The 24,953-nt window shown below is 43.2% G+C and overlaps 1 protein-coding gene across 2 annotated transcripts; it reads right to left on the reverse strand.

Moving 5' to 3' along the window:
• Positions 1-6,727: 6,727 nt before the first annotated feature.
• Positions 6,728-23,469, reverse strand: LOC117356334 (zinc finger protein 383-like). 2 transcript variants are annotated; one of them, XM_033935416.1, is made up of 7 exons: positions 23,214-23,469; positions 22,076-22,202; positions 20,483-20,596; positions 20,215-20,328; positions 13,588-13,716; positions 8,880-8,960; positions 6,728-8,408 (listed from the first exon to the last, which is right to left on the reverse strand). In XM_033935416.1, the coding sequence occupies exons 1-7, from the start codon at positions 23,235-23,237 to the stop codon at positions 7,261-7,263; spliced, it is 1,737 nt and encodes a 578-aa protein (XP_033791307.1). In that variant the 5' UTR covers positions 23,238-23,469; the 3' UTR covers positions 6,728-7,260. The 2 variants fall into 2 exon arrangements, with proteins under 2 accessions (XP_033791307.1, XP_033791308.1); XM_033935417.1 differs by lacking the exon at positions 13,588-13,716.
• Between the last annotated feature and the right edge of the window lie 1,484 nt (positions 23,470-24,953).

A 24,953-nucleotide genomic window follows, 5' to 3' on the forward strand; every position in this document is an offset into this window, starting at 1 on the left:
CCGTCTCCAGAGATTTGTTGAACAAGTCTTTAATAGGACTCGCCAGAACCTCTCTGAGCTCCCTTAGTATCCTGGGATGGATCCCGTCTGGTCCCATCGCTTTGTCCACCTTCAGTTTTTCAAGTTGCTCATAAACACCCTCCTCCGTGACTTTGTTAAACTTCTTCTTTAATAAATTTTTCTGTTCTTTATAATAATAATTTATCTTGATTTGCATGTAGACAGAGATATCACCAAATAATCAAATAAACTTCACTTATCTTTAAATAATCTGGGGGGTCCCAACGTGGCCTCGTTTCAGAATCTGCTTCAGGAGACCCGATTATATAGTTCTCAATTGGTGTGAAAGTATAATCTAATCTAATCTAATCCTTAGGTTTGTATACCGCATCATCTCCACGTTCGTAAAGCTCGACGCGGTTTACAGTAGGAGAAATAGGAAGGAACTACAACAGAGGGTTAGAGGTAGAAGTGTGAAGAAAATTTAGAGTAACCAATCTCTGTAATAATATGGTCTTATCATTGTAAAGCAGGGGTAGGGAACTCCGGTCCTCAAGAGCCATAGTCCAGTCGGGTTTTCAGGATTTCCCCAATGAATATGCATTGAAAGCAGTACATGCAAATGTATCTCATGCATATTCATTAGGGAAATCCTGAAAACCCGACTGGAATACGGCTCTCGAGGACAGGAGTTCCCTACCCCTGTTGTAGAGTATACAGAACTTTTCAACCGCCACGTTGGTACCCCCCAGATTATTCAAAGATAAATGAAGTCTATTTGATTTGACATGTATATCCTGGACATCTGGATGATTCTACTGGACTCTACAGACCTAGATTTTCACTTGTGTATGCTGGAAACTACAGACATATTTTCCCATAGCCAGGCCCAGCCTGTGTACCTTGCTACAGCTGCAGCCTTTGCAATGCCAGCAATGATGTTCTTGTTTTCATTCCCTGCTGGGAGTCTATCTCTTCAAGGCCCTGCTGGACTCTTATCACTGCTGTATGACTTCATATGCCAGACACCCTAAAAAGCCATAAACCATTTATAATGAGCAAGGAGCTCTGCTCATGTGGGTGTAACAAGATGAAAGATCTTGGTACCAAACCATGGACTCTCTGTCTCTGAACCAAGCTATGGGAACCAGACAGCTGGATTGTGGAAAGGCCATCTCGTTGCCAACTTTTCATCTTACAAGGACACCAACTCGAATATGCATATAATTGTAAAACCTCTAATTAGTAGATGCAGGTCTCCGTGCTGAAAGATGAGAGTTCAGCAACAGTTCTCTGTTTCTGTAAGGCCCCCCTTTTACTGGGGGGGGGGGGTGGAGGTGAGAGAGAGGCGTGGATGATAGGGAAGAGTTAGCTGTACATTATTTTTATGTACCAATAGGGAAGTACATAACTAGAATTCGGGGGATGGCCTCTTTTGGAACAAAGGAAGAATTTCTCTGTATAAAAAACACATGCAGTCTAAGAAAAGCCAGAGAAAGATTCTCTTACTTATGCTACGGGGAACTGCTAGCCCCCCTGCTAAGCATATGAGTGCAAATTCTTCTCTCCATTGTATATTCTGAACTGACAATACTTTATATATTTATTTTGTGCTATGCCTTGGCTGCTGTAATATTGTAACTTTTTATACTACCAATAAACTAATATTGTCTGTTTTGGAAGATACAATGCCGTCTTGTAGTTATTCCAATGAGGTCAGCAAAGCAGCCTTTTTATCTCAGATTATTTGGTGAAATCTCTGTCTACATGCAAATCAAGATAAATTATTATTATAAAGAACAGAAAAATTTATTAAAGAAGAAGTTTAACAAAGTCATAAATAATACAAACCATACAATTTGTCTCAGAGAATGATCAAACATTATGAAGTTCGCAGTGACTGGACGGTAAACTCACACTGAGAGAGGGGCAATCCTCTCCCCTCTTGGAGAGCTTCATATCTCTGAGCGTACTATAAAATCTTGTTGATCACTTACTGTAGACATTTTACATCTTGAAGTCAGCTCCATTCATATGTATTTCAAATGTTTTAAGCTGGCATTTTACAAAAGCCAAGAATGGAAGGTATAAGTCAGCAGAGACATGTCATGGGAGATGCAGTATTCTCTACATCCATCCCTGATTCAAGATAGCACATTGATGTACAGGACCTAGGCCACCTTTAAAACACAAATAAGTGCCACAGTGGCATCTCACTTTGACGATTTACATTGCTGCAGACTCCCATTATCAAGCAAAACATGCCACTTACTCGCCATAGATCTAGAATTAATTAAAGCATTAAAAATCCAAGGCTGAACATTCACAAGGTCTGAATTACATAAAATAAGACAACTTCTTAAAGCATAAAACACAACATCTCTCTGAAACGCGTTGGCAGAGGATGTGGTAAGAGCGGATAAGAAAAGTTTGGAAAAGTTCCTGGAGGAAAAGTCCATAGTCTGTTATTGAGAAAGGCCTGGCGGAAGCCACTGCTTGCTCTGGATTGGTAGCATGGAATGTTGCTACTCCTTGGGTTTTGGCCAGGTACTAGTGATCTGGATTGGCCACCCTGAGAATGGGCTACTGAGCTTGATGGACCTGTGGTCTAACCCAGTGAGGCTATTCTTATGTTCTTACGTGAGCCAAGTATAGGACAATTAAGCCATTGTAACATCACTCATGAGGTTGGCTCTGAGGCACTGTGGAATGAGGCTTTATGACATCACAATCTCAGCTCTGGAATGTTGCTCTCATTGGGGTTGCTATTCTTTAGGTTTTAGCCAGGTACTGGATTGGCCACCGTGGGAACGGGCTACTGATCTTCATGGACCATTGGTCTGACCTAGTGAGGCTATTCTTATGTTCTTAAAAGTCTGTATGACAGACTGACGTTTCTGTCTACCCAGGTCTGCTATCTGATCCCCTCTGTCTTCAAACTTGTTTCCTGCCCCTCCCCTTCCAATACCATGCCAACTAGCTCTTGCCCACCCACCCCCACTCCCCACCCCTCACCCCACCCCCGTTCTCTTCTCCCTCCCCTTCTGGGATTCAGTGGGTTCCTTCTGATCCCTCAGCCAGTTCATCACTCTGCCTAGACCCCCCTGGAGCACTCCTCCATCACCAAGGCAGATCCCATCCCATACCTTTTGTGTGTTGCAGGTGCTGAGCCTTTGCCCTGCCGCAACAAGATGTTTGCAGTGTCTCAGCACTCTCCCCCTCCCCTTACATCTCCTCTGAGGTGAGGTTTCCCTTAAGGAACAGGAATTGCTGCTTCGGAGACAGTACAAACTTACCATGCAGTTTCTGCCAGAGGTTGTACAATTCAGTCCAAAACCCACCAGGACAAAGAACCACTTCAAATCACTTTTAAAATCCCAACTACAGAATGACATGGGCTCAAAACCGGGACCCCCTGACACCAAGCTTCCCCCTTCCGATCCCCCTGACCACTCTCACCACCCCAAAACAAAATCCTGGTGGGCTAGGGGGAGGCAGGTCGGACCCTCCCCCCAGCTCAAGGACACTCCACCCCCAACACACCACCCCAAGTATCTTGTGTGGAAAATCAGGCAGGAAGGATGTCAGCTCCCTCCTGAAGGGCCGCTTCTTTAAAATGACAGCCCTTTGGATGCACTGGGAGAGGGCTAAGACCCCAATTGGCTCAGGCACCTAAGGTTTCTCTCAGTGCATCCCAGGATGCACTGGGAGGGGGAAGGGCTGCCATTTTAAAGAGGCGGCCCTTCAGGCAAGAGGGAGTGGACATCCTTCCTGCCTGATTTTCTGCAAAAGTCCTGCTTGAGCTGAATGAAGAGCTGCAAGAATACTGACTAGTCTAGAACTGGACTGATTGCACATCTGCTAATTCTAATTCAGATAGAGTTAAATGCAGAGTAGAAGGGGCACTCTACAAATCTAATCTAATCCTTAAGCTTACATACCGGATCATTCCCCTAAGGCTGGGGTAGGCAATTCCGGTTCTCAAGAGCCGGAGCCATGTCAGATTTTCAGGATATCCATAATAAATATGCATGAGGTAGATTTGCATCTCAAGGAAGCAGTGCATGCAAATCCATCTCGTACATATTCATTGTGGATATCTTGGAAACCTGACCTGGCTCCTGCTCTTCAGGACTGGAATTGCCTACCCCTGCCCTAAAGGGACTCGATCCAGTTAACAAATTATTAAGGATGAACAACAGTACAGGGAGGATCGATAGAAACAACATTAAATGATCGGCTAAACAATTTAACAGTTATTTGTAAAATATTTTGTATTCAGGCATTTTGGTTGTCAATCTGGGATCAAGTTAACCTAATGATGGAAAGTCATGTGGCATTGTCCTATGATACAGTTATTTTTGGAATGTGTATGAGGGCTAAATGCCAAATATCTGCAGCAAATAATAAACTTCTAATGATCCTTACTGGTGTGGGGATCCAACAAATAACGTTTAATTGGAAAAACTGTTCCAGACTAAATTATAGTTTCTGGTGGAACTCTGTATGTCATCTGTACAAAATGGAAAGGTTACTTGCAGTACAAAAGGGTCAATTTAAAAGGTTTCAGGATGTGTGGAGGCCATTAATAGAATATTATAATGATTAAGGTTAATTTAATATTCTTTTTCCTTATGTAATAATATGTAGAAAGGAGGGGAGGTGGGAGGGTTAGGATATTCTAAATAAATATATGTATATTTTAATTGATTAATACAAATAAGAAATATAATATGTATGTATGTTTGATGGAAGGGGGAGGGGGTAAATATATTGGAAATATCTGGTTATGGAATTTCAAGTGAGAATGTAATATGATGTATTATATTTACTGTACACTTGTTGTATATGATAAAATGAATAAAGAGTTGGAAAAAAATATATATATGTTTTAAAGGTTTTTCTAAAACTGGACAATGAGGCAAGAGTTCTAATATCTGGAGGGAGGTCATTCCAGATCTTCACCCTTGCAAAGCTTACGCACCTTTGTAAAAGGAGCACTTAAACTGAACTCTCCAATATATCGGAAGCCAGTGCAGAGCCCTCAATAATGGAGTGACATGATCGTATTTATTTTTTCCAAATATTACTTTAGCTGCCATATTCTGAATAAGTTTTAGTCTCTTTAGGTTACCTTTTCTTAGGCCAATGTAAAGGAAATTGGTATAAGAGACTGTTAATAGTCCATGCTGTTAATTCTACATCTGCTTGGGAAAAGCAGCTCAGGGACTCAAAGCAAATAAAACCGTGAGGATTCTGGAGAAGTTTTCTTTCAATGCTGAGAATAAATAGGGACTTGATGACCACATAACTCACCAGTCATTACCACCAGTGACCTGAAGGAGACCATGTGCAATGAATTGGCGGCAAGGACAGGAATTCATAGAGGATTCTGGCCACCCTCAGTAGAGCCTGAGGGTGGCCCCCATGTAAGTATATCTTGAGAGGAGCCAGGTATGCACAGACTGTGCTAAGGACTGGGGCAAGGAATGGATCTGTGAACATTTGGGAGCCAGTTAATGTGAAACCAGCATTAGATGGCTGGGAGGGTGTAGATGGGCTGGAGTAAGTCTTAACAGAGATTTCGGCAGTTGGAACCCAAGCACAGTACAGGGTAAAGCTTTGGATTCTTGCCCAGAAATAGCTAAGAAGAAAAAGATCACAGGACAAATACCAATAGCCTGTGGGACAAGGCAGTTCAGATATAACCCCACTCCCCTGGCATCCATAATTCTGCAATAATAATAATAATAATGCTAAACCCCTTGTGTCCCTCCCATATCAAGTAAAACATCCCACTTACTCACCATAGATCTAGAATTAGTTAAAACATTTAAAAAAAACCCAAGGCTGAACATTCAAAAGGGCTGAATCACATAAATTAAGACAACCTCTTAAAGCATAAAACACAAGTGTGGTTTATTATTATTAATTATTAGGATTTTTTATATACCGCCTATCAAGGTTATCTAAGCGGTTTTTACAATCAGGTACTCAAGCATTTTCCCTATCTGTCCCGGTGGGCTCACAATCAATCTAACGTACCTGGGGCTATGGAGGACTGAGTGATTTGCCCAGGGTCACAAGGAGCAGCGCGGGGTTTGAACCCACAACCCCAGGGTGCTGAGGCTGTAGATCCAACCACTGCGCCACACGCTCCTCCTTTATTGTAGCCTGTACCCATTCCCCCTACCTGCACAACTCACAATCTCTTCCAGTAAAAGCTCCTTTGACTAGCATGTATTTCACATCCTATTAAATTGCTCTGGCTATGGTGGCACCTCTCTATTTTCACTCCTCTTTGTTTCTTTCTGCATTATTTTTCACTAGTTTACATTTTATTTACTCTGGTACTTATCTTTAATTTTCTGAGTCTTCTTGCTTATCTTATGTAATCAAATAGGGTCTTGCCTAATGGTTTACTTTAATTCACTTTATGCTTCAGTGGGTCCATGAGGAAATTCACTATCACATTGCTGTATGAAAGATGTTTTCATTAGATAATGGCACTGGGACAAATTTTTCCCCTGTCCTCAACAGGAACTCAATTTCCCTGTCCCTGCGAGTTTTGTCACTGTCCCTGCCCCATTCCTGTAAGCTCTGCCTTAATTGCACAAGCCTAGAACAGAGGCTTGTGCAGATGAGGGTGGAGCTTAGGCATTGGTGGAATGGGGCATTATGACATTACAATATGAGCTTTAGATTGTTGCTACTTAGGATTTTAAAGGGTTTGAGGCAGAGCTTGTAGGAATGGGGCAAGGACAGGAAAAGAACTTGTGGGGAACGGGACGGGAAAATGAGTTTCTATGGGGACGGGGAAAAATTTGTCCCCGTGTCATTCTCTAGTTTCATCTCCTGAAGTTTACTACGCTGTCACTACCTTCATCTGATCATTAGAACATAAGCTAACAATGACCTCTTTTTCCTGGGCTACATTTGACCAGTATATATTATTCTTATACCTTCTTAACACACTTCTACTGTAATGTAAGTTTGCTGAGATCTGATTTTATATAATGGAGTCACCATGTGCTCAGCATGATTTGGGGAGATAAATTTGTTCTGTCCCCTTCAGAAATATACAACAATTCACCAGTTTTCCTTTTCATTGATGATAGATCACTTTTCAATTTAGTTTTATTCTCCTATAATGCTCTTTGCTGGTCTTTTCTCTCAGTACTTTATGCTGAATTGTTGTTTTATTTCTTGACACCTAAATATTTATATGAATCTTCCTGTTCCTATTCCTTAATGGCACAATCAGACAGATGCTTTCAGTTTCTCTCTAGCGTGGAGTCGTTCATGAATTCTGAGGTTATATTTTTGAGTGAAGCTTTTATCACATTCAGAACACTTATAAGGTTTCTCTCCGGTGTGAATTCTTTCATGAATTTTGAGTCTATATTTTTGAGTGAAGCTTTTATCACAATTGGAACACTTAAAGGGTTTCTCTCCACTGTGGATAATTTCATGCTTTTTTAGATCAGATTTTGAACAATAATATTTATCACATTCGGGACATTTAAAATATTTCTCCCCAGTGTGGATTTTTTCATGATGCCTTAGTTTAGATTTTTGAGTAAAGCTTTTATCACATTCAGAACACCTATATGGTTTCTCTCCAGTGTGTATTCTATCATGAATTCTGACACTGTATTTTTGAGTGAAGCTTTTATCACATTTAGAACATCTATATGGTTTTTCTCCACTGTGGATTATTTCATGCTTTCTTAAATCAGATTTTGAGCGAAAATATTTATCACATTCAGAACATTTAAAAGGTTTTTCTCCTGTGTGAATTCTTTCATGATATGCCAAGTCACCTTTTTTAATGAACCTTTTATCACATTCTGAACATTTAAACAGCTTTGTTCCCTGGAGGATCATTTCATCCATTTGTTTCTTTCTAGTGTTGATTAATTCGTGTCTTCTCAGTTCAAACATCTGGCTAGAGCCTTTATCAAGTACAGAATATTTTGATTGCTTTCGTCCATTATGAACTTTTTGATGAATTATAAGCTGTGATTTATATGAAAAGCATGTTTCACACTCAGTGCACTGGAATTGCTTGTCATTTCTGTGAATGTTATTTTGTTGTGTCATATTTGTCTTTTCAGTGAACTCTTTCTTACATGCAGTGCTTTGAAACAGTCTTTTTCCATGGAGTCTCTGATTTTGTCCAAGATCTGAGAAGTAGTTGGGATTTCCCTCTTGTTCAGCACACGCAATGACCCTCTCTCCTTTTTGAGTTTTTAATTTCACACTGGAGGGTATTACTCTACTAATACCTTCCAAGCAATCAGCTAAACAACCTTGGCTGTTTCTAGAAGAGGCTTTGTGTTTCCATTCCTTTCTTTGCTGCCCATCGCACACTCTCATTCCATTACTTCGGTGCCCAAATCCATCATCTGTTGGATAAAAATGAGAGTACATACACAAATTATACAGCTAAGTGATATAGAGACAAATATGCCCACAAATATGCTCTATATCACATGCAACAGGAAATGATGTTGGTTATAGCAGGTGCAGTCGGGCAATAGCATATGAACAAACAGAAACAGATCATCCTGATCTCATTCTGCTGGTTCTGGGCAACACATCCTCAGCTCCAATATCTGCAGTGATTTCCCTCCACTGATTACATTGACTACCCAAAACCTCTAAACACCCTGCTTGGAGACCTGGGATTCATTCAGGACCTGATCCCGGTCGTTTTAAGAAAACTGAATTCTAATGTCTAAGAGATAAAACTGATCCTGAAAATCACTAGTAGCATTCGCTGTCTATGTGAAGATTTAGAAATGGCTTCAGAACGCCAAGGATTTAATTTCGAGGAATTCTTGGTTCACCACTACTGATATCAGTTTCCTGCTCACCTCCCTCCAGCCAATCGTTGTAAGTCAGCTCTTCCATTTTCAGGATCTCTACTGTGAGGTCAGCAGTGTAACTTTGGCTGCCTATTAGAAGAATGGATAAATAACGTCAGGTTTTAAAGGAGACCTAAGAATAGCAAAACCTGGCCAAAACAGAGATGATGGGAATTTTATGAGCTCAGCAAATGTAAATATCCTGGCGGAAGGAATTCAGAAACCTCTGAGGCTCTGAAAATGAACCATGACTTTTGAACACAGACAGGTTCCTATAATATATTGACCAAAACCTCTACAGAATAAACCCTTTGCTTTAGGGTCCCAGCTCCAGTGGCACAGCGATGGTGAGAGGTATCCCTCCCCCACTCTTGTCTCTGCTTCCCGCTCCTTCCCTGACCTCCCTGCTGTGTGTGCACCACCTTCCCTTCCTCTGTGCCTCTAGGCGTTCATCACCTCGAGCAACAAGACCTTCGACGTGCTCCTCATGACCCCCATCGGTTCTCCCACCAATGTCACTTCCTGTGTGCGGCACCTGGAATTGACGTAGACGGGAGAGACGGCAGGGTCGCGAGGAGCAGGGTTGAAGTTGTTGCTCGTGGCTGTGAACACCTAGAGGTACAGGGGGAGCGAGGGGGTGCGCGCATGGTGAGGTGAGGAGGCAGGGCTGGAGAGGAGGAGGCATGCTGGCACCCCACTAACATGACACCCAGGGCGGACCCCCCTTCCCACTCCCCTTATCATGCCACTGCCCCACTCTCTTCAGCCTGGTGCTACAAATGAGACCCTTCCTGTCTCCCTGCCCCTACTATTTCCAGTGGACAGGGTACTCAATTTTCTCATTTTGGGGCTCTCTGTCAATTTAATTCTGTAGGTTCCCTCCTCGATAAATCAGCACAATTATCATTTCTGTATGCTCACTTCACACCTTGCCTGAATTTTTTATAATTCAATATAAGAAGATATTGCTAACGCACTGCGTAGTCGTCTCTAATGCATTCAGAATACCACAATTTACGCTTTCTGTTGTGCTAGGAAGTTCGATTGGGTGATAACACTGCTTATCCAAAATCACTGGTTACCTGCTGGATTTAGATTACAGTCTGAAAGTCTACTACTTCCCTACAGAGCGTATACTGCATCCTTGACTGACCCCTATGCCATAACATGCTTACCATATATACTCGAATATAAGTGAAGACCCCCATTGTTCTCCCCAAAAAGAGAAAAAATAGTTGACTTGAATATAAGACAGGGGCTTAATATTCAAGTTATGCCATGCCCTGCCAGGAACTGCATCCAGCATCCCCTCCCTCCCTCCTTCCCCAGCCAGGCTCTGCCCCCCAGCTCCCTTCCCTCCCTGCCCTGCCAGGTTCTGAACCCAGTTCTCTTCCCTCCCTGCCCTACCAGGCTCTGAACCCAGCCCTCTTCCCTCCCTGCCCTGCCAGGCTCTGAAACCAGCCCCCTTCCCTCCCTACCAGGCCCCAAAATCTCATCTTACATTCAAGTATATACGGTACTTTTTTCAGCATCTGGCTTTCAGTTGACTTTTCTGTCACCAACTGTTGCCAGGCAGCAGTTGACAAGAAACTCTCCCCATGATTCTATAAATGTCAACCAAAACTGGACATGGATTCAAGTTCGTCATCCAAAATAATTTAGTTAATGGGCTCCAATGATTTAATTATTGCAACTAGCAAGCACTTAATTGGCACTAGTTATGAGATGCCTATTCTCTCTTGCTGCATTAAATAAAAAAAAAAAAAATCCTGCCCTTGACAGGAAATTTTAGAACAAAGCATGTGCCCAAAGCCAAAACTCTTGTTCTATAGACCAAAAAGTATTTTCTTCTCTTCTATGTCGCTTAGGATATGTCAGGAAATATTTGGATTGTTGAACCAAAAAAGGTATTATTCATATGTCTAAAGTAAGTTTGATGAATTAAATCTCTATCAGACTCTAATGCAAATGTCACTATAAGAGTAAATCTTTCAGTTGACGACGGCCTTAAGCTTTTGAGAATCATGCTGTAACAGATGAGGGAACGTGATTGTGAAAAATAAGACTTACAAGATCACGAAGGGCATTGAGAAAGTGGAGAGGGACAGAAAACTACAAGAACGAGAGGGCCTTCAGAAAAATTAAGAGGGGATAGATTCAGAACCAGTGCTAGGAGGTTCTTTTTCACCCAAAGGGTGGTGGACACCTGGAATGCGCTTCCAGAGGGTGTGATAGGACAGAGTTCGGTATTGGGGTTCAAGAATAGATTAGATAATTTCCTGAAGGAAAAGGGGATAGAAAGGTATAGATAGAGGATTACTATACAGGTCCTGGACCTGATGGGCCGCCGCGTAAGTGGACTGCTGGGCGCGATGGACCTCTGGTCTGACCCACTGCTTATGTTCTTATGTTAAGAGGAAGAAAAGGAGAGAAAAAAGCAGACATTAATGAAAGGAGAAAAGTAGAAATAAGGAAAATCAAACAACACATTATCTACACAATAAATGATAGATATTGGATGGGGGGGGGGTGTGATTATCAAATGAATAAAGCAAGAATTGGTTGGCATCTAAGTTTTTATTGAAGGACCCGACTCAGGCTGTGTTTCGGTAATATGCCTGCATCAGGGGTCTATTTAAAAAAATATGCCCCCCTCTTTTACTAAGCTGCGGTAGAGGTTTCTACCACAGCCTTCTAGAGCGCTAAATGTTCCATCACTGCTCCAACACTCATAGGAATTCTATGAGTGTCAGACCAGCATTAGAGTATTTAGCACTCTGGGCCACAGTATAAACCTCTACTATGGCTTAGTAAAAGGGGGAGGATAATAATACAAATATATCCAAAGGGCCGGATTCTGTATAGGATGCCCTGTCTCAGCAGCCGCCTAAGCAGCTTTTGAGAATCGCACATGGGCCTCCTATATAGAATCGCATCTGTCCTGACGGACAGACGCCTAATCCCGCCTAACCACCCCGATTCTCTAACCAGCGTCCATGTCACAGGTGCCGTTTAGAGAATCGCGTTGCCACTGAGCTCATCGTGGTAAGGGAATCTCCCTGCCGCAATCAGCTCAGTGGCTGCAGCAGGAAACCCCCCAGCCATGAAGTCGGCCAGCAGGAGAGATGTCTAGTCTCTCCTGCTGGAACCTCAAATATCCGCAGCAAGAGGAGTGCCCATTTCCTCCTGCTGCCATCCCCCAAAGATCACCAGCAGGAAGGATGTCTGCCGGAACCCCTCACCCCCTCAAAGATCAACGGCAGGAGAAATGCACAGTCCCTCCTGCTGGAAACCACACCCACACCTCACACCCCTGAAGATCAACGGGGCCTAAGGGATCTGGCCACCCTCCATGGGCGTGGTCTAAAGGGATCTGGCCAACCGGAGTCTTAGGCCACTCTCAGTGCATCCCAGAATGCACTGGGAGGGAGGCCTAAGATTCCGGTTGGCCCAGGCGCCAAAGGCCCCTCCTATGGTGCTTGGGCAGTTCTGTGGAGGCGGACCCACCGGCTGGAGGGAGTAATCATCTCTAAGGCCAGCCTACAAGAAAAAGGTATGGCGGGAGGATCCAAGTGGGCGTGGAGGGTGTTGGGGTGGGGCAAATTTTCAGGGGGTTGGTCATCAGAGGGTGGGTGTTCTGGCCGTAGGGACTGGGTATCCCTCCTGCTGGCCAACTTCGCGGGGGGACGGGTTCCCTGCTGCGGCCGCTAAACTGATTGCGGCAGGGAGATTCTCTTGCTACGATCAGTTCAGCGGCCACGTCTATTTGAAATTTCAGGAACATTTCAAATAGATGCGGTACATTTCAGGCACCTATCGCAGCCCTAGGGAGATGCCTAGAGTTGCCTAAGCTCACCTAAGGCCACTTCTGGGCGAAACCACACCCATGCCTAGCCCTGGGCTAACTTAGGCGGCCCTACACGTTTCCCTAGGCTTGCAAAAATGCCTACAATGTAGGCTGCCTGCCTCAGGGAGTGGTTTGTTTTAAAAAAAAAAAATATGCGTCCCGATTGGCAGGTTAGACAGCGGTAAGATGCCTACCGCCGCCTACAATTGGGATGCCGTTTATAGAATTTGCCTCAAAATTCGTAAGATTCAATCATGAAAACAAATAAACCAACATAATGGCCTCTTTTAGCGTGGGCAGGTGTGGTAACTGTCCCAAAGCCCAAAGGGATTTAAAGGGCTCCAGGGCCAGTACAGTGCAGCAGCTGCTAGCACAGCTTTGTAAAAAGGGTGGGGGAGGGGCTATCCTTTAGTGCATTAAAATAACTAAACATAAAAAACCTGTAAATGTTACAAACATTGCAAATGTCATCTTGATGAACTATGTAGCAGACATAATTTTGAAATATATCAAAAATTACCATAATTATCACAATCAAAATAACGTCTTATTCCTTCAGGTGGAGCGGTGATTATAGCACCTTATTTGCAGCATGCCTACTTCAGAGGAGGCATCTTTCCTGTAAGGGGATGTGTGGTGCAGTGGTTAGAGCTACAGTCTCAGCACCCTGAGCTTGTGGGTTCAAATCCCTCGCTGCTCCTTGTGGCCCTGGGCACTTAATCCCTTCATTGCCCCAGAGACAGAGTTTGAGCCCACCGGGACAGATAGGGAAATATGATAAAGTACCTGAATGTAAACCACTTAGAATATAATTGGTATATAAATAAATTTGTATCATCTCATTACTAATTTTAATCCAAGCGACATCACCTGCTTCATGCAGTTCCTCACATGAGCCTGTGGGGGTCAGATTTCTTCTTTCCTCAGATCCCTGAAGCTCAGTCCTGAATCCCTCTTGCTCAAATCGGATTAAAATGTCAGGCTTGATATTATGAAAGCCTTTTACAGGGGAAAAAAATAGTACAAAATGTTTAGACAAGTTACCCCCAGAGCCTATACATGTTCAGAAGGATGCTCTTTCTATAGGAACTGACACCAGTTCAGATCCAAGAGAGCATCAGAAATTTATTCTAGCAATTGTAATACCATGGTAGGCAATTCCTTTCCTCATTAGCTACAAGCATGTTGTAGATACAGCTATTGCATAAACGTAATGAACATTTCTGTCAAAACATAGACTGCTTGTCACCTAATTGCTATTTATCCGAAATCAGATTCTGCCTGACTTGGAAGTTTGCTAAATCATTATAGTTCAGGCCTCGTTAGAGTGCACTAAAGGAAGAAGGAGGGGAAAACAATGGCTCTCCTCCCTTTCCTGAGCAAAAAAGGAGATGTCTCCTCTTCCAAGTTTTATTTAAAATTTGATTAAACACTTATACAGATTTCTAAGCGATTTACAATTAAAATCAGGGTTAAAATACATAAGTCAAACAGAACTAAGACGAGATGACCACTGACAGGAACAGAAGGGAAGAAGGGTAGAACTACAAATGGAATAGAAAAGGGACCAAATGAGGTGAAAACAGAAGGAAAGGTGAGATATTAGCCTGAAAAGGCTGAGTTGTCACTGTGCAGGAGTTGATTAAGTCTGGGGAGGAGCCGTATATTTGGTGGACCTGCTGGATCTAGAACCCACTGACCTATCTGGAAGATATTCTCTGTTTACCCTCTATATCCACAACCTTCATGTCGGTGCCTGTCAGGCAGTGGTGTCCCCCCCCCCTTCCCCTTAGTCCTCTATGGTGGCCCTCGTTGTCTTATTCCTGTTCTGAAATATATCCTGTTCGTCTGAAAATCCTCCTGCTCGATTTACTTCTTGACTTCATCCAGTCTGTGATTGTCCACTACCTCTCCTTATACATGGCATCTTCACCATTTTTAATTACTGTGAATAGCACCAGGACATTCTCTTTAATCTTTTTAACTGGTATTTTGACCTCCTCATACACTTAGGAACACACAAAGAAGGAAAACCTGTAAAAAGGCAAATACGAGAAAATGGGTGCCTGACAGTCAAATACGTGTGTTGCATGTAGGAACATAAGAACAGCCTTACTGGGTCAGACCAATGGTCCATCTAGTTCAGTATCCCGTCTTCACAGAGGCCAATCCAAGTCACAAGTACCTGGCAAAAATCCAAATAGTAGCAACATTCTATGCTACCAAGCCAAGGGTAAGCTGTGGACTCAGTTGCAGATTATGGACTTTTTGCTCCAGGAACTTGTCCAAACCTTTTTTTAACCCAGCTACATTAACCACTGTTATAACATCCTCTGGCAATAAGTTCCAGAACACAGCCATTTATGCCAGCCATAAAGCTGGGCCAAGTGATTTGCCCTCAATTGCAGTGAATATGCAGGCATCTCATGGAAAGATTAGGTTCTTACGTCGGTAATCTTCTTTCTAGTAGACAGATACTTTATTCCTGATCCTTCAGGTAGTCAACCCCTTCTCATAAGAATTCTTGTAGAGAGCCTTATTAGCATTCTGTTTCTCCACCTCCCATCCCTCTGGGCTGTCCTCCAATTCTTCAGTTTGTACCAAAGTAAATGGTCAGCCTTAGAGAAGAAATAAAACAGGGAGGAGTACAGGGATACTTCCCAAGAAACATATCTGTTCTGCTCATATAATTAAGATATAACATGTAAAACAAAAAATTAGGTATACAACATCGCTAAAATCTGGACTTTCCTTTCTGAGCATGCTACTAAGACTTCATCCATGCTCTTGTCACTTCTTGACTAGATTACAACTTGTTTCTCACAGGTCTTCCGCTAAGCCATCTCTCTCCCCTTCAATCTGTTCAGAATTTTGTTATGCTCATGCTTCCACCCTCCTCAAGTCACTTCATTGGCTCCCTGTCTGCTTCCACATATAGTTCAAACTCCTTTTACCAACCTACGGGTATATTCACTCTGCAGCTCCTCAATATCTCTCCTCTCATATCTCTCCCTATACTCCACCCTGGAAACTTGTCTGTACCCTTCTCCTCTACTACCAACTCCCGATTCCGTCCCTTCTGTCTTGCTGTGGCACATGCCTGGAACAACCTGCCTGACTCGGCACGTCGGGCTCCATTTCTGATGATATTCAAATGCGGGCTAAAAGCCCACTTTAATCAAAGCTGCATATATAAAGCACCACATCTGTTTGTCATTCCCTCTGTAGTCCCTGGCCCCCTCTACCTCTTCACCGCGTTGTATTTCCCTACATGAGCAGCATATATTGATGCACCATCTTTGTCCAGTGTACCTATCATAATTAGATTGTAAGCTCTTTTGAGCAGGGACTGTCTCTTGCTTGTTTAATGTACAGCGCTGCGTGCATCTGGCAGTGCTATAAAAATAATAAACAGTAGTAGTAAAATGGCCACGCATTTATTTCCCAACTAACATTTGGCCATTAGCTCGGCCATTACCGACACCTATTTACAACTAACTATCTTCACCTACAAGCATCTCTTCCCCACTTTAAAATTAAGTTAAATTAAGTCAAATTGTGGAATTCACTTGTTGGTCAATTACAAAAATGTCATGACAGGGGTAATTTCAGAAAACTATTAAAAACGCATTTTTCCAGGTTGTTCTTTTGATGGGCATATCACGTGATTTTCTGATGAGTATATGTTAATGTTTGTTTGATTTTATTTGTTTTATTGAATTATATATGTAACGATAGGTTTAAATGGTATATCAATTTTTAAAAATAAATAAATTCTTTTTTTTTTTTTGTAAATCTTTATTAATTTTAAAATATAAATAGTGCAATACAATTAATTTAAACATAAGCAAATCAAGAAAAGCACTTTAAATATGCAAATAATTTGAACAACACTCATTTTCTCCCCCTCCCCCCCTTAACTAATAAAAGTAGATATACATTTATAATTTCCATACAATAAATAAAATAGAAATAACAAGCAATAATACATTTCCAACCACCCTCCCTCCCATCCTGGATGTGTAAGGAGGTCAGACAAAAAGAAAAGGTACATGGACATCTATTGTGACTCAATAAATGATGCCAATGAGCTCCACACCATGTTAAATACTTTACTATAACCTAAAATTTCATTGTTCATTCTTTCATATTTATAACTAGAACACAAGTTTGCCCACCAGAAAGTGTAATTAAGTTGATCATAACATTTCCAATTGCGTGTTATCATTTGAATGGCTACTCCCGTCATTATTAAGAAAAACCGGCTTTTATAACGATCCAAAAAAGGTTTAACATGTAATAAAGTGCCATAAATTATAACTTCATAAGTTAGTAATATCGATGACCCAAGTACAACATTAATTTCTTTTGATATTTAACTGCCCTTATCAGGGTTAAACTCTTTCCGTCAATATTTACTCAGACCCCCTCCCTATTTTTTTTTCCTTTTTATGTTCACTTTCCTTTGATTATTGTAGTTCTTGCCTTTTTTCCTCCTGTTCCCGTTCGCCTATTACCTACTTTATAGGCAAATCTCGCTCATGCAGATTCATTACTAAAATACAAATCAGCTATTATTTATTACTAAAGCACTTTTTCCTTTTAATTAGTTTAATAACTTAAATACCATCAAACACCCTATATCACTAATCAATTATAAATATTACATAATTTTTCACAATTTATAAATATTTTTATATAAATACTAGTCTTTAAGCCCGTTACATTAATGGGTGCTAGAATAGATGTGTCTGTCTGTCTGTGTTTCTTTATCTCTCTCTCCTTGGCCGCTGTTTGTATCCTTCTGTCTCCCCCTCCCCCCCAAGCAAAGCTGTCTGCCCCCAGCACCCACCTCCCCCCATATGTCTCTCCATGGCCCTCTTCTGTCTTCCCCCCCAGAGCAAAGCTGTCTGTCTCCAGCAGCCCCCTTTTCCTATCTCTCCATGGCCCTTCTGTCTCCCCCCAGCACACTCCTCCCCCCTAACCCTCTCCCTGTCTCTCCATGGCCCCTTCTGTCTCCCCCCAGCACACCCCTCCCCCCTAACCCTCTCCCTGTCTCTCCATGGCCCCTTCTGTCTTCCCCCCCAGAGCAAAGCTGTTTGCGGGTGGCTCCTTGACCAATCCGCGCTTACAACGGCCCCACACTCGCGGTCTGGATGGCTCCCCCACCAAAGCACTTTGCAGCGGCAGCCCCTCCCCCTCAAGACACATTTCAAATCTGACATATTGTAATTACAAAACAGAAAATAAAATTATTTTTCTTACCTTTTGTTCTCTGGTCATTATTCATATCATGTAGGGGTCCCAGGCTATGGTTGGCTTTTGATAACTCGCTTGCCAGGGCCCCTTCTTTCTTCTTCTCTCCCTCCATCCCGGCAGCTGAAGACAGGCACCTCCCCCCAGTGGTCTGAGACAGGAGCGAGCATCCACAATGCGCAGATAATGAGTTAGGAGAGGGTCTGAGGGCAAAGAGGGGCTCAACAGCGCACAACCACCTTTCCTTCCCTCCCTCCATCAGGTGCAGTGAATCCACCAATGTTAAAAGGAGCCGCGTCAAAATCGGAGGCCTGCCACTGCCGTAGCACTTTCCCCTCTGCCTTGGTCCCGCCCCTTCTCTGACATATGGGACCGCGGCAGAGGGAACGTGTTATGGTGGCGGCAGGACTCCAATTTCAAAGCAGCTCCTTTTAACATAGGCGGAGCTGAACTGTACCTGATGGAGGAAGGGAAGGAACGGTGGGCCAAATTTCGGCAACAGCAGAAATTGTTTGGCGGGTAAGTACACAGGGCCGGACGCAAGAGGAGCCGCCACCGCGAAAAACCCCAGGAAGGGAGCCAGGCGACGGAGAGGGCAGGGGGTGCTAGTGGCCGGCAGCCGCCGCTCCGCAGGTGGAGAGCAGGGAAGGCCAGACTGTAAGCCGCGAATGCGCACTTCCTAGCTACAGCTCACGAAAAACGGACGCACGCATAGGAAGTGCGCATGCGCGGCTTACCGTTTTATTATATTAGATTTTGCAGTTGGTGAACCTTTCTTCCATCTTCCAATTCATACACCATTCACACACATACAATCACTCAAATCCCAATAATCACAATTACAACTGCATTCTGTGTAGTTGCAATTATCCAATAAAGGATTTTAGTTCAGTAAACATCGATTCTGATAGAGGAGGTTTCCAAACAGTAAGACAACTGTATGGCAAAAAAAAAAACCCGTCCATGCCAACTTCTCAATCATCATCCGCTGCTCCATTCTTTCTTCTCAACTTTCCATCACTTTAAAAGACAATGCATACAGCTCGACACAGGACTGTGTTTCGCCACTTGGCATCTTCAGGAGCTGTACTTGCGAGACTCACCGGTTTCAGACCATATCCAGTAAAACTAGTGTGACTCGAGCAGGAACCCATGGTTCGACACAAACCAGGTATCAGTTGACAAACAGGAAACACATCATCTACCAGGAAATTCATTAGGGATATCTTGAAAACCCCGACTGGCTGGGGGTCCCCCGGGACAGGTTTAAGAACCACTGAGCTAAACTGCATGCAAAATCATACAAATCGGCTCATTAATATCGAAATGTATTACTGTAGTATGTTTAGCAGGTCCACAAAAGATTTTATCTAGATTGCGAATAGTCCAGAATGCCACGGTTCGCCTGATTTACGGCTTAAGAAAGTTTGACCATGTGAATCCCTTTTATCGGGAACTTCATTGGTTGCCTGTGAAAGCCCGTGTCAAATTTAAATTTGGTTGTCTTTGCTACAAAGTTCTTTTTGACACGGCAACCATCTACCTACTCGAATCATTTTCCTTTGTTCAATCTAAGCGCTCACGTAGTTCACACGGCCTTTTTAATTTTCCATCAATAAAAGGCTGTTGTTATAAAAAAAAATACCATCAACATCTTTTTTTCTTATCAGGGGGATATACGGGACAGGGAATTGAAACCTCTGTTATTAAGCTCTGTGTCCTACTGCTACTTTTGGAAGCAATTGAAGATACATTTGTTTATTAATTAATCAAATGTTGTTTATCAACTAATCAAATGTTGTTTCATTTTTTTTAATGTTATTAATATTTGTAAACCGCATTGAACTTACCAGCTATGCGGTATAGAAATAATCTATTATGTTATCTGCATAATCTATTATGTAAACTGCATTACGTACTGCTCTGCACCCGCAATGTAAAAGAACTCCATATTCCTCCACAACAATGGAGAAACCTCTTCTCCGTCAAAAGTCCTTTCAACGACACCATGGCATGCTACTGTATTATGAAAGGTTTTGCAAGCCTGACTCCACCCACCACCTACCAAGATGTCCCTTCTCCCCTATCAGGTGCCTCCACAGGAAGTCCACTCCATCCAAAGTAGGGAAACAGATAGCGGGAGAAGGAGAGAGGACAACGGCCCTCGTAGCCCTCAAGTGCCGAATTCTTAAATTGTCCCACCAGACTTTTAGTAAAGATGTGCAGGAGTTTTATACTTACTTGTTCCAGAAAGGTGAGTCTGCTCAGACATTACTGATCCAGGATGATCCGTGAAGGGGAGATCTTCCTCTTGTTTAACGCTCAGTGAGAACACGGATGTTACAACTGGAAGGCCTGTGGTGAGAAAACATGTCTAGAAGGATTCACCTAGCATCAGATAACATTAAATCAGGAAATGGGCTTTAAGTCCCCAAATGTTTGATGTGAATGACATATCTTCTGTGATCTGAAAATAAAAAACCCCTGTAAATCCAAAGTATCTACTTACTTTTCGTGGGGTCATTTGGGATTTCCTTTCCCTCAGACTCACAGCCTTGACTGAAATATTTCTCATCTTCCTTTTTTATCTTGAATATAACGTCAGGATTAACAATTGAATAACCTGTCAATAAGGAGTAGGAAAAGGGCATTTAATTTCTATTTGTAGAATCCCTGGGGAGGTTCCACCTGTGACCTGTTACGATGAAGCAGCGTCGGGGCATGTGTACGGAGGTGAAAGTAGAGTTGCCAGATTTTCCAATTGGAAAATCTGGACCCCCCTAGGCCCGCCCCCCAGGCCTGCCCAATGCTGCCCATCCCCGCCTTGTAACACCCTAGTCCCGCCCTAGCCTTGCTCCCCCACCCCCCCACTGCCTGCTCTTGGGCAGGGAGGAAGCCCGCACATGCAAGGAGGCCACGCGATGATGTCACGCACACGTGCCCGACGTGATTTGAGGAGGCATTTCAAAACCCGGACAAAATGCCGGGTTTTGAAAAGCCGCCCAAACCCCCGGACATGTCCTTGAAAAGGATGACATGTGGAGGGAAATCTGGACGTTTGGTAGCCCTTGGTGGGGGGCAATTACGACTGGTCTCTTAGAGGTTTGCTGGTACAGTCATTTCTCTTCATGACCCTCTAAGCTGGAGGCATTACGGGTGTCAGCCTTCTCTGGAAGGGTTATATTGCATTGTGGAGCCGACCATCATCCACTTAACATAAGAACATATAAGAACATAAGCAATGCCTCCGCTGGGTCATCGTGCCCAGCAATCCGCTCACGCAGCGGCCCAACAGGTCCAGGACCTGTGCAGTAATCCTCTATCTATATCCCTCTATCCCCTTTTCCAGCAGGAAATTGTCCAATCCTTGCTTGAACCCCAGTACCGTACTCTGCCCTATTACGTCCTCTGGAAGCGCACGTTGGGTAAAGAAGAACTTCCTAGCATTCATTTTGATTCTGTCCCCTTTCAACTTTTCCGAATGCCCTCTTGTTCTTTTATGTTTTGAAAGTTTGAAGAATCTGTCTCTCTCTACTCTCTCTATGCCCTTCATGATCTTGTAGGTCTCTATCATGTCTCCTCTGAAGTTTTATCTCAGCATGAAATTAGAGGCAAGTCCTCTCTAATCTTCTAAGCCACATTATTTGGCACAGAAAAGGGAGACAGACTTCATCTGGTCTTGTACGAAGCCTCCAGTTTAAGCTATAAACATTGTGTCTTAGAGCAGTGTTTCTCAATTCGGACCTGCCAGTCTGGTTGTCAAGATATCCACATTGAATTTGCATAAACTTGATTATACCATCATTGCCTCTATTATATGCAAATGTCTTTCATGCATATTCATTGTCGATATCTTGACAACCTGACTGGCAAGGGGGTGCTCCATGACCGAGTTGAGAAACAGTGGCTTAGAGCACAGAGAAGCGTGTTTTGCAGAGCCTGCAGCAGTGAGGTGTTTCAGGAGCTCCTGTTGCTTAGGAGATGACATCAGAAGCTAGGTTCTAAATTTCAGGCGCTCATGGGGTCTGGTACCTGTGAGTTTTCTACTACAGATTCCATAATGTTTCTGTGCAGTGGATGACAGAGAACGAGAAGGCATTACCTTGTGACGTCAGAATGCCGTGAACCTCCTTGATGACCTTCTCATAAATCTCCTTCTGCCATTCTCTCAAAATGCTCCACTCCACTTCCAGGAAATAAGCAGCAACGTCCTTGAATGCGACTGACACCTGGAACAACCAATAGGGCACCCTCAGCCACAGTTTCCTTAACATGGTTGTGTAACGGACTTTGCCATATGGCCTCTTGTCAGTGAGGTCAGATCTCCTGCAGATTATAGTAGAAAGAGAGCCCCATTCCCCTAAATACCAACAACACTTCTGCCTTCATTCCCTCCTTTTGTGTGTCTTCAGTCAATTCTCTGCCCGGTCCCTCCATTTAAATTGGAGCTACTGTATATAGTTAGCCTACACAGTATTTATTTAATTTTCTATACTGTTCTCCCAAGGGGGAGGGGTTAGATTGGTTTGACATGAATTTATTCAGGTATTCAAGCATTTTTCCCTGTCTGTCCTGGTGGTTTAACAATCTATCTAATGTATGGGGGGATTAAGTGACTTGCCCAGGGTCACAAGGAGCAGTGTGGATTTGAACTCACAACCTCAAAGTGCTGTGGCTGTAGCTTTAACCACCGCACCACACTTTTTTCCCCATAACCTCTGCATTTCAGTCACTCATATACAGTTTTAACAGGCTCTCATGTATTTCATTAGTAAATCCCACTAGAATTTTTCAGAGATGAAAAGTGGCAAAACCTGCTATAACACGACAGCTTAGTAAACCGAAAACTCTTTAAGTATTAAGTTACTTTACCAAGGTCACAAGGAATGGGATTTGAACCCCGCTTTGGCTTTTCCTGATGCTCTAATCCAGTGGTTCTCAACCATGTCCCAGCCAGTCGGGTTTTCAAGATAGCCCTAATGAATATGCATGAGAGAGATTTGCATACCTGACACTTCCATTATATGCAAATCTCTCTCATGCATATTCATTAGGGATCTTGAAAACCCGACTGGCTGGGGGGGGGGGGGGTCCCCAGGACAGGGTTGAGAACCACTGAAAGTTAATCACTGGATTACTGTTCCACTCCAAAACAAACAGAGAAGGAGAGGGAAGGCTTGAAAAATAACAAAGGGGAAAGATTTTCTTTTTGTAGACGACGAGGGCAGAGAATTTCTTACCTGATTAGAAACCAGGGCAGACATTTCTCTCCTGTTTCTCCTCTGAATTCTGCAGTTGCTGGGATGGATTTTGGGTCAGCGATTTCTCTGTTCTTGGAAAGACAAAAGACAGGAGGAGGCTAGGCTGATCCCTGAGGGTCTTTTCTCCTCTCCTCCTCTGCAGATGTGGGGCTGGAAGGGATATCCAGTGCTGAGGAGGCAGAAAGTTCCTGGTTTTCTTCCGAGTCTTTCTTCTTCTTTGCAGCCCCCGTAGACCCTACAGGAAGAGACGCAGCCGGGGTCATACGCTGTAGGATCCCGCTTAAGGTGGATCTGTACTGATAGCAGATAGATGTTGCATTTGTGGATTCCTGGCTCTTTTGTTTTGAACTCTCTATTAACCAGAACTCTCAAACAACCAGAAAAAATCTAAGAAATACTGTAATATTTTAAATAAAAATGAAAATAAAATCAATTTCTGGCAGAAATTTAAGTGGAAACTTGGCACGCCCTACCTGAGTACATCCACACTTTGCCTACCACATCTCCAGTAGTTTTTTGTTTTTTTTTAACAGTTTATGGTATGGCATAGTATGGGGTATAGTATTAGTTAGGCCTGTTGTTAACAGTAACTCTCAAGCAGCTAGAAACTACATTTATCCGGCATCTCTCAATCCCCATGGGTGCCGATTAACTGAGAGTTTACTGTACCTTGGTGGATGCAATGGAAGTAAAACAATTCAGTAATTACCGTATGTTATTATTTGTTTCTATCTGTCTGCAGTTGTCATGTTAAGTAAATTGTGCACCAAAGCCAGAACCAGCTGTTTCTGCACTAGAGTTCTGCACGGGAACGGGGATCGCGGGAATCCCGCGGGTCCCGCGGGGGTCCCTAACGGGAATACCCCCCTAACCCTAACGGGACTCCCACGGGGATGGAAGGCTTTGGAAGCAGGGTTCGTCCATATAATATAATGGGCATGCCAGCCTTAGTAAAAGAGGGGGTGTATAAGTTAATTGCCTGAACAGAAAACAAAAAAAGGGTTCCACCAAAGAGATTCCACAAGGAAAACAGCAGCGCAAACACAAAAGAAACTGTGGAATTGATGATCCTGTCAGAAGTAATTGCTGTTTTTATGGGGACGGGCGGGGATGGAGGTAATTCCTTGTGGGGATGGGTGGGGACGGAGAGGATCCTGGTGGGGACGGGTGGGGATGGAGAGGATCCTGACGAGGACGGATGGGGATGGAGAGGATCCTGGCAAGGACGGGCGGGGATGTGTGGGATTTCTGTCCCCGCGCAACTCTCTATTCTGCACCTAAAGCAGATGGTCCGATTTATATCCCTCTCTACCCCGTCCCCACTTTTTAAATTTTGAGCTCCTTTTAGCTGTAAGGGTGAAGGTTACATGGTGCAGCAGCCAGTGGTGATATTTACAGTAGGAGAATCAGTACATGTGGCAAAAAAAAAACCCCAAAAACAACAGACCAAATCAATGTCTTAAACAGGGCAAAAAAGTTGGATGAAACACATGAAATGTCGATAATGCATAAATTATAATATGTGTTCAAATAATTCTATATGACTGTTAATTGCCCCCAAAATGGTTTTCAATCTTACATATGCTCAGAAGAGTGCAACCCTCCCAGGGACAAGCCCTGTAGGAAAACCCACCGCCTAATCACTGCATATGTGTCAATGATTGAAAGCTTAAATGATGTCAACGCTGCTTTAAAAGTTTAAATATTTGGGCCCTCTTC

This window comes from Geotrypetes seraphini, chromosome 3, assembly GCF_902459505.1.
Source record: "Geotrypetes seraphini chromosome 3, aGeoSer1.1, whole genome shotgun sequence".
NCBI lineage: Eukaryota > Metazoa > Chordata > Amphibia > Gymnophiona > Dermophiidae > Geotrypetes > Geotrypetes seraphini.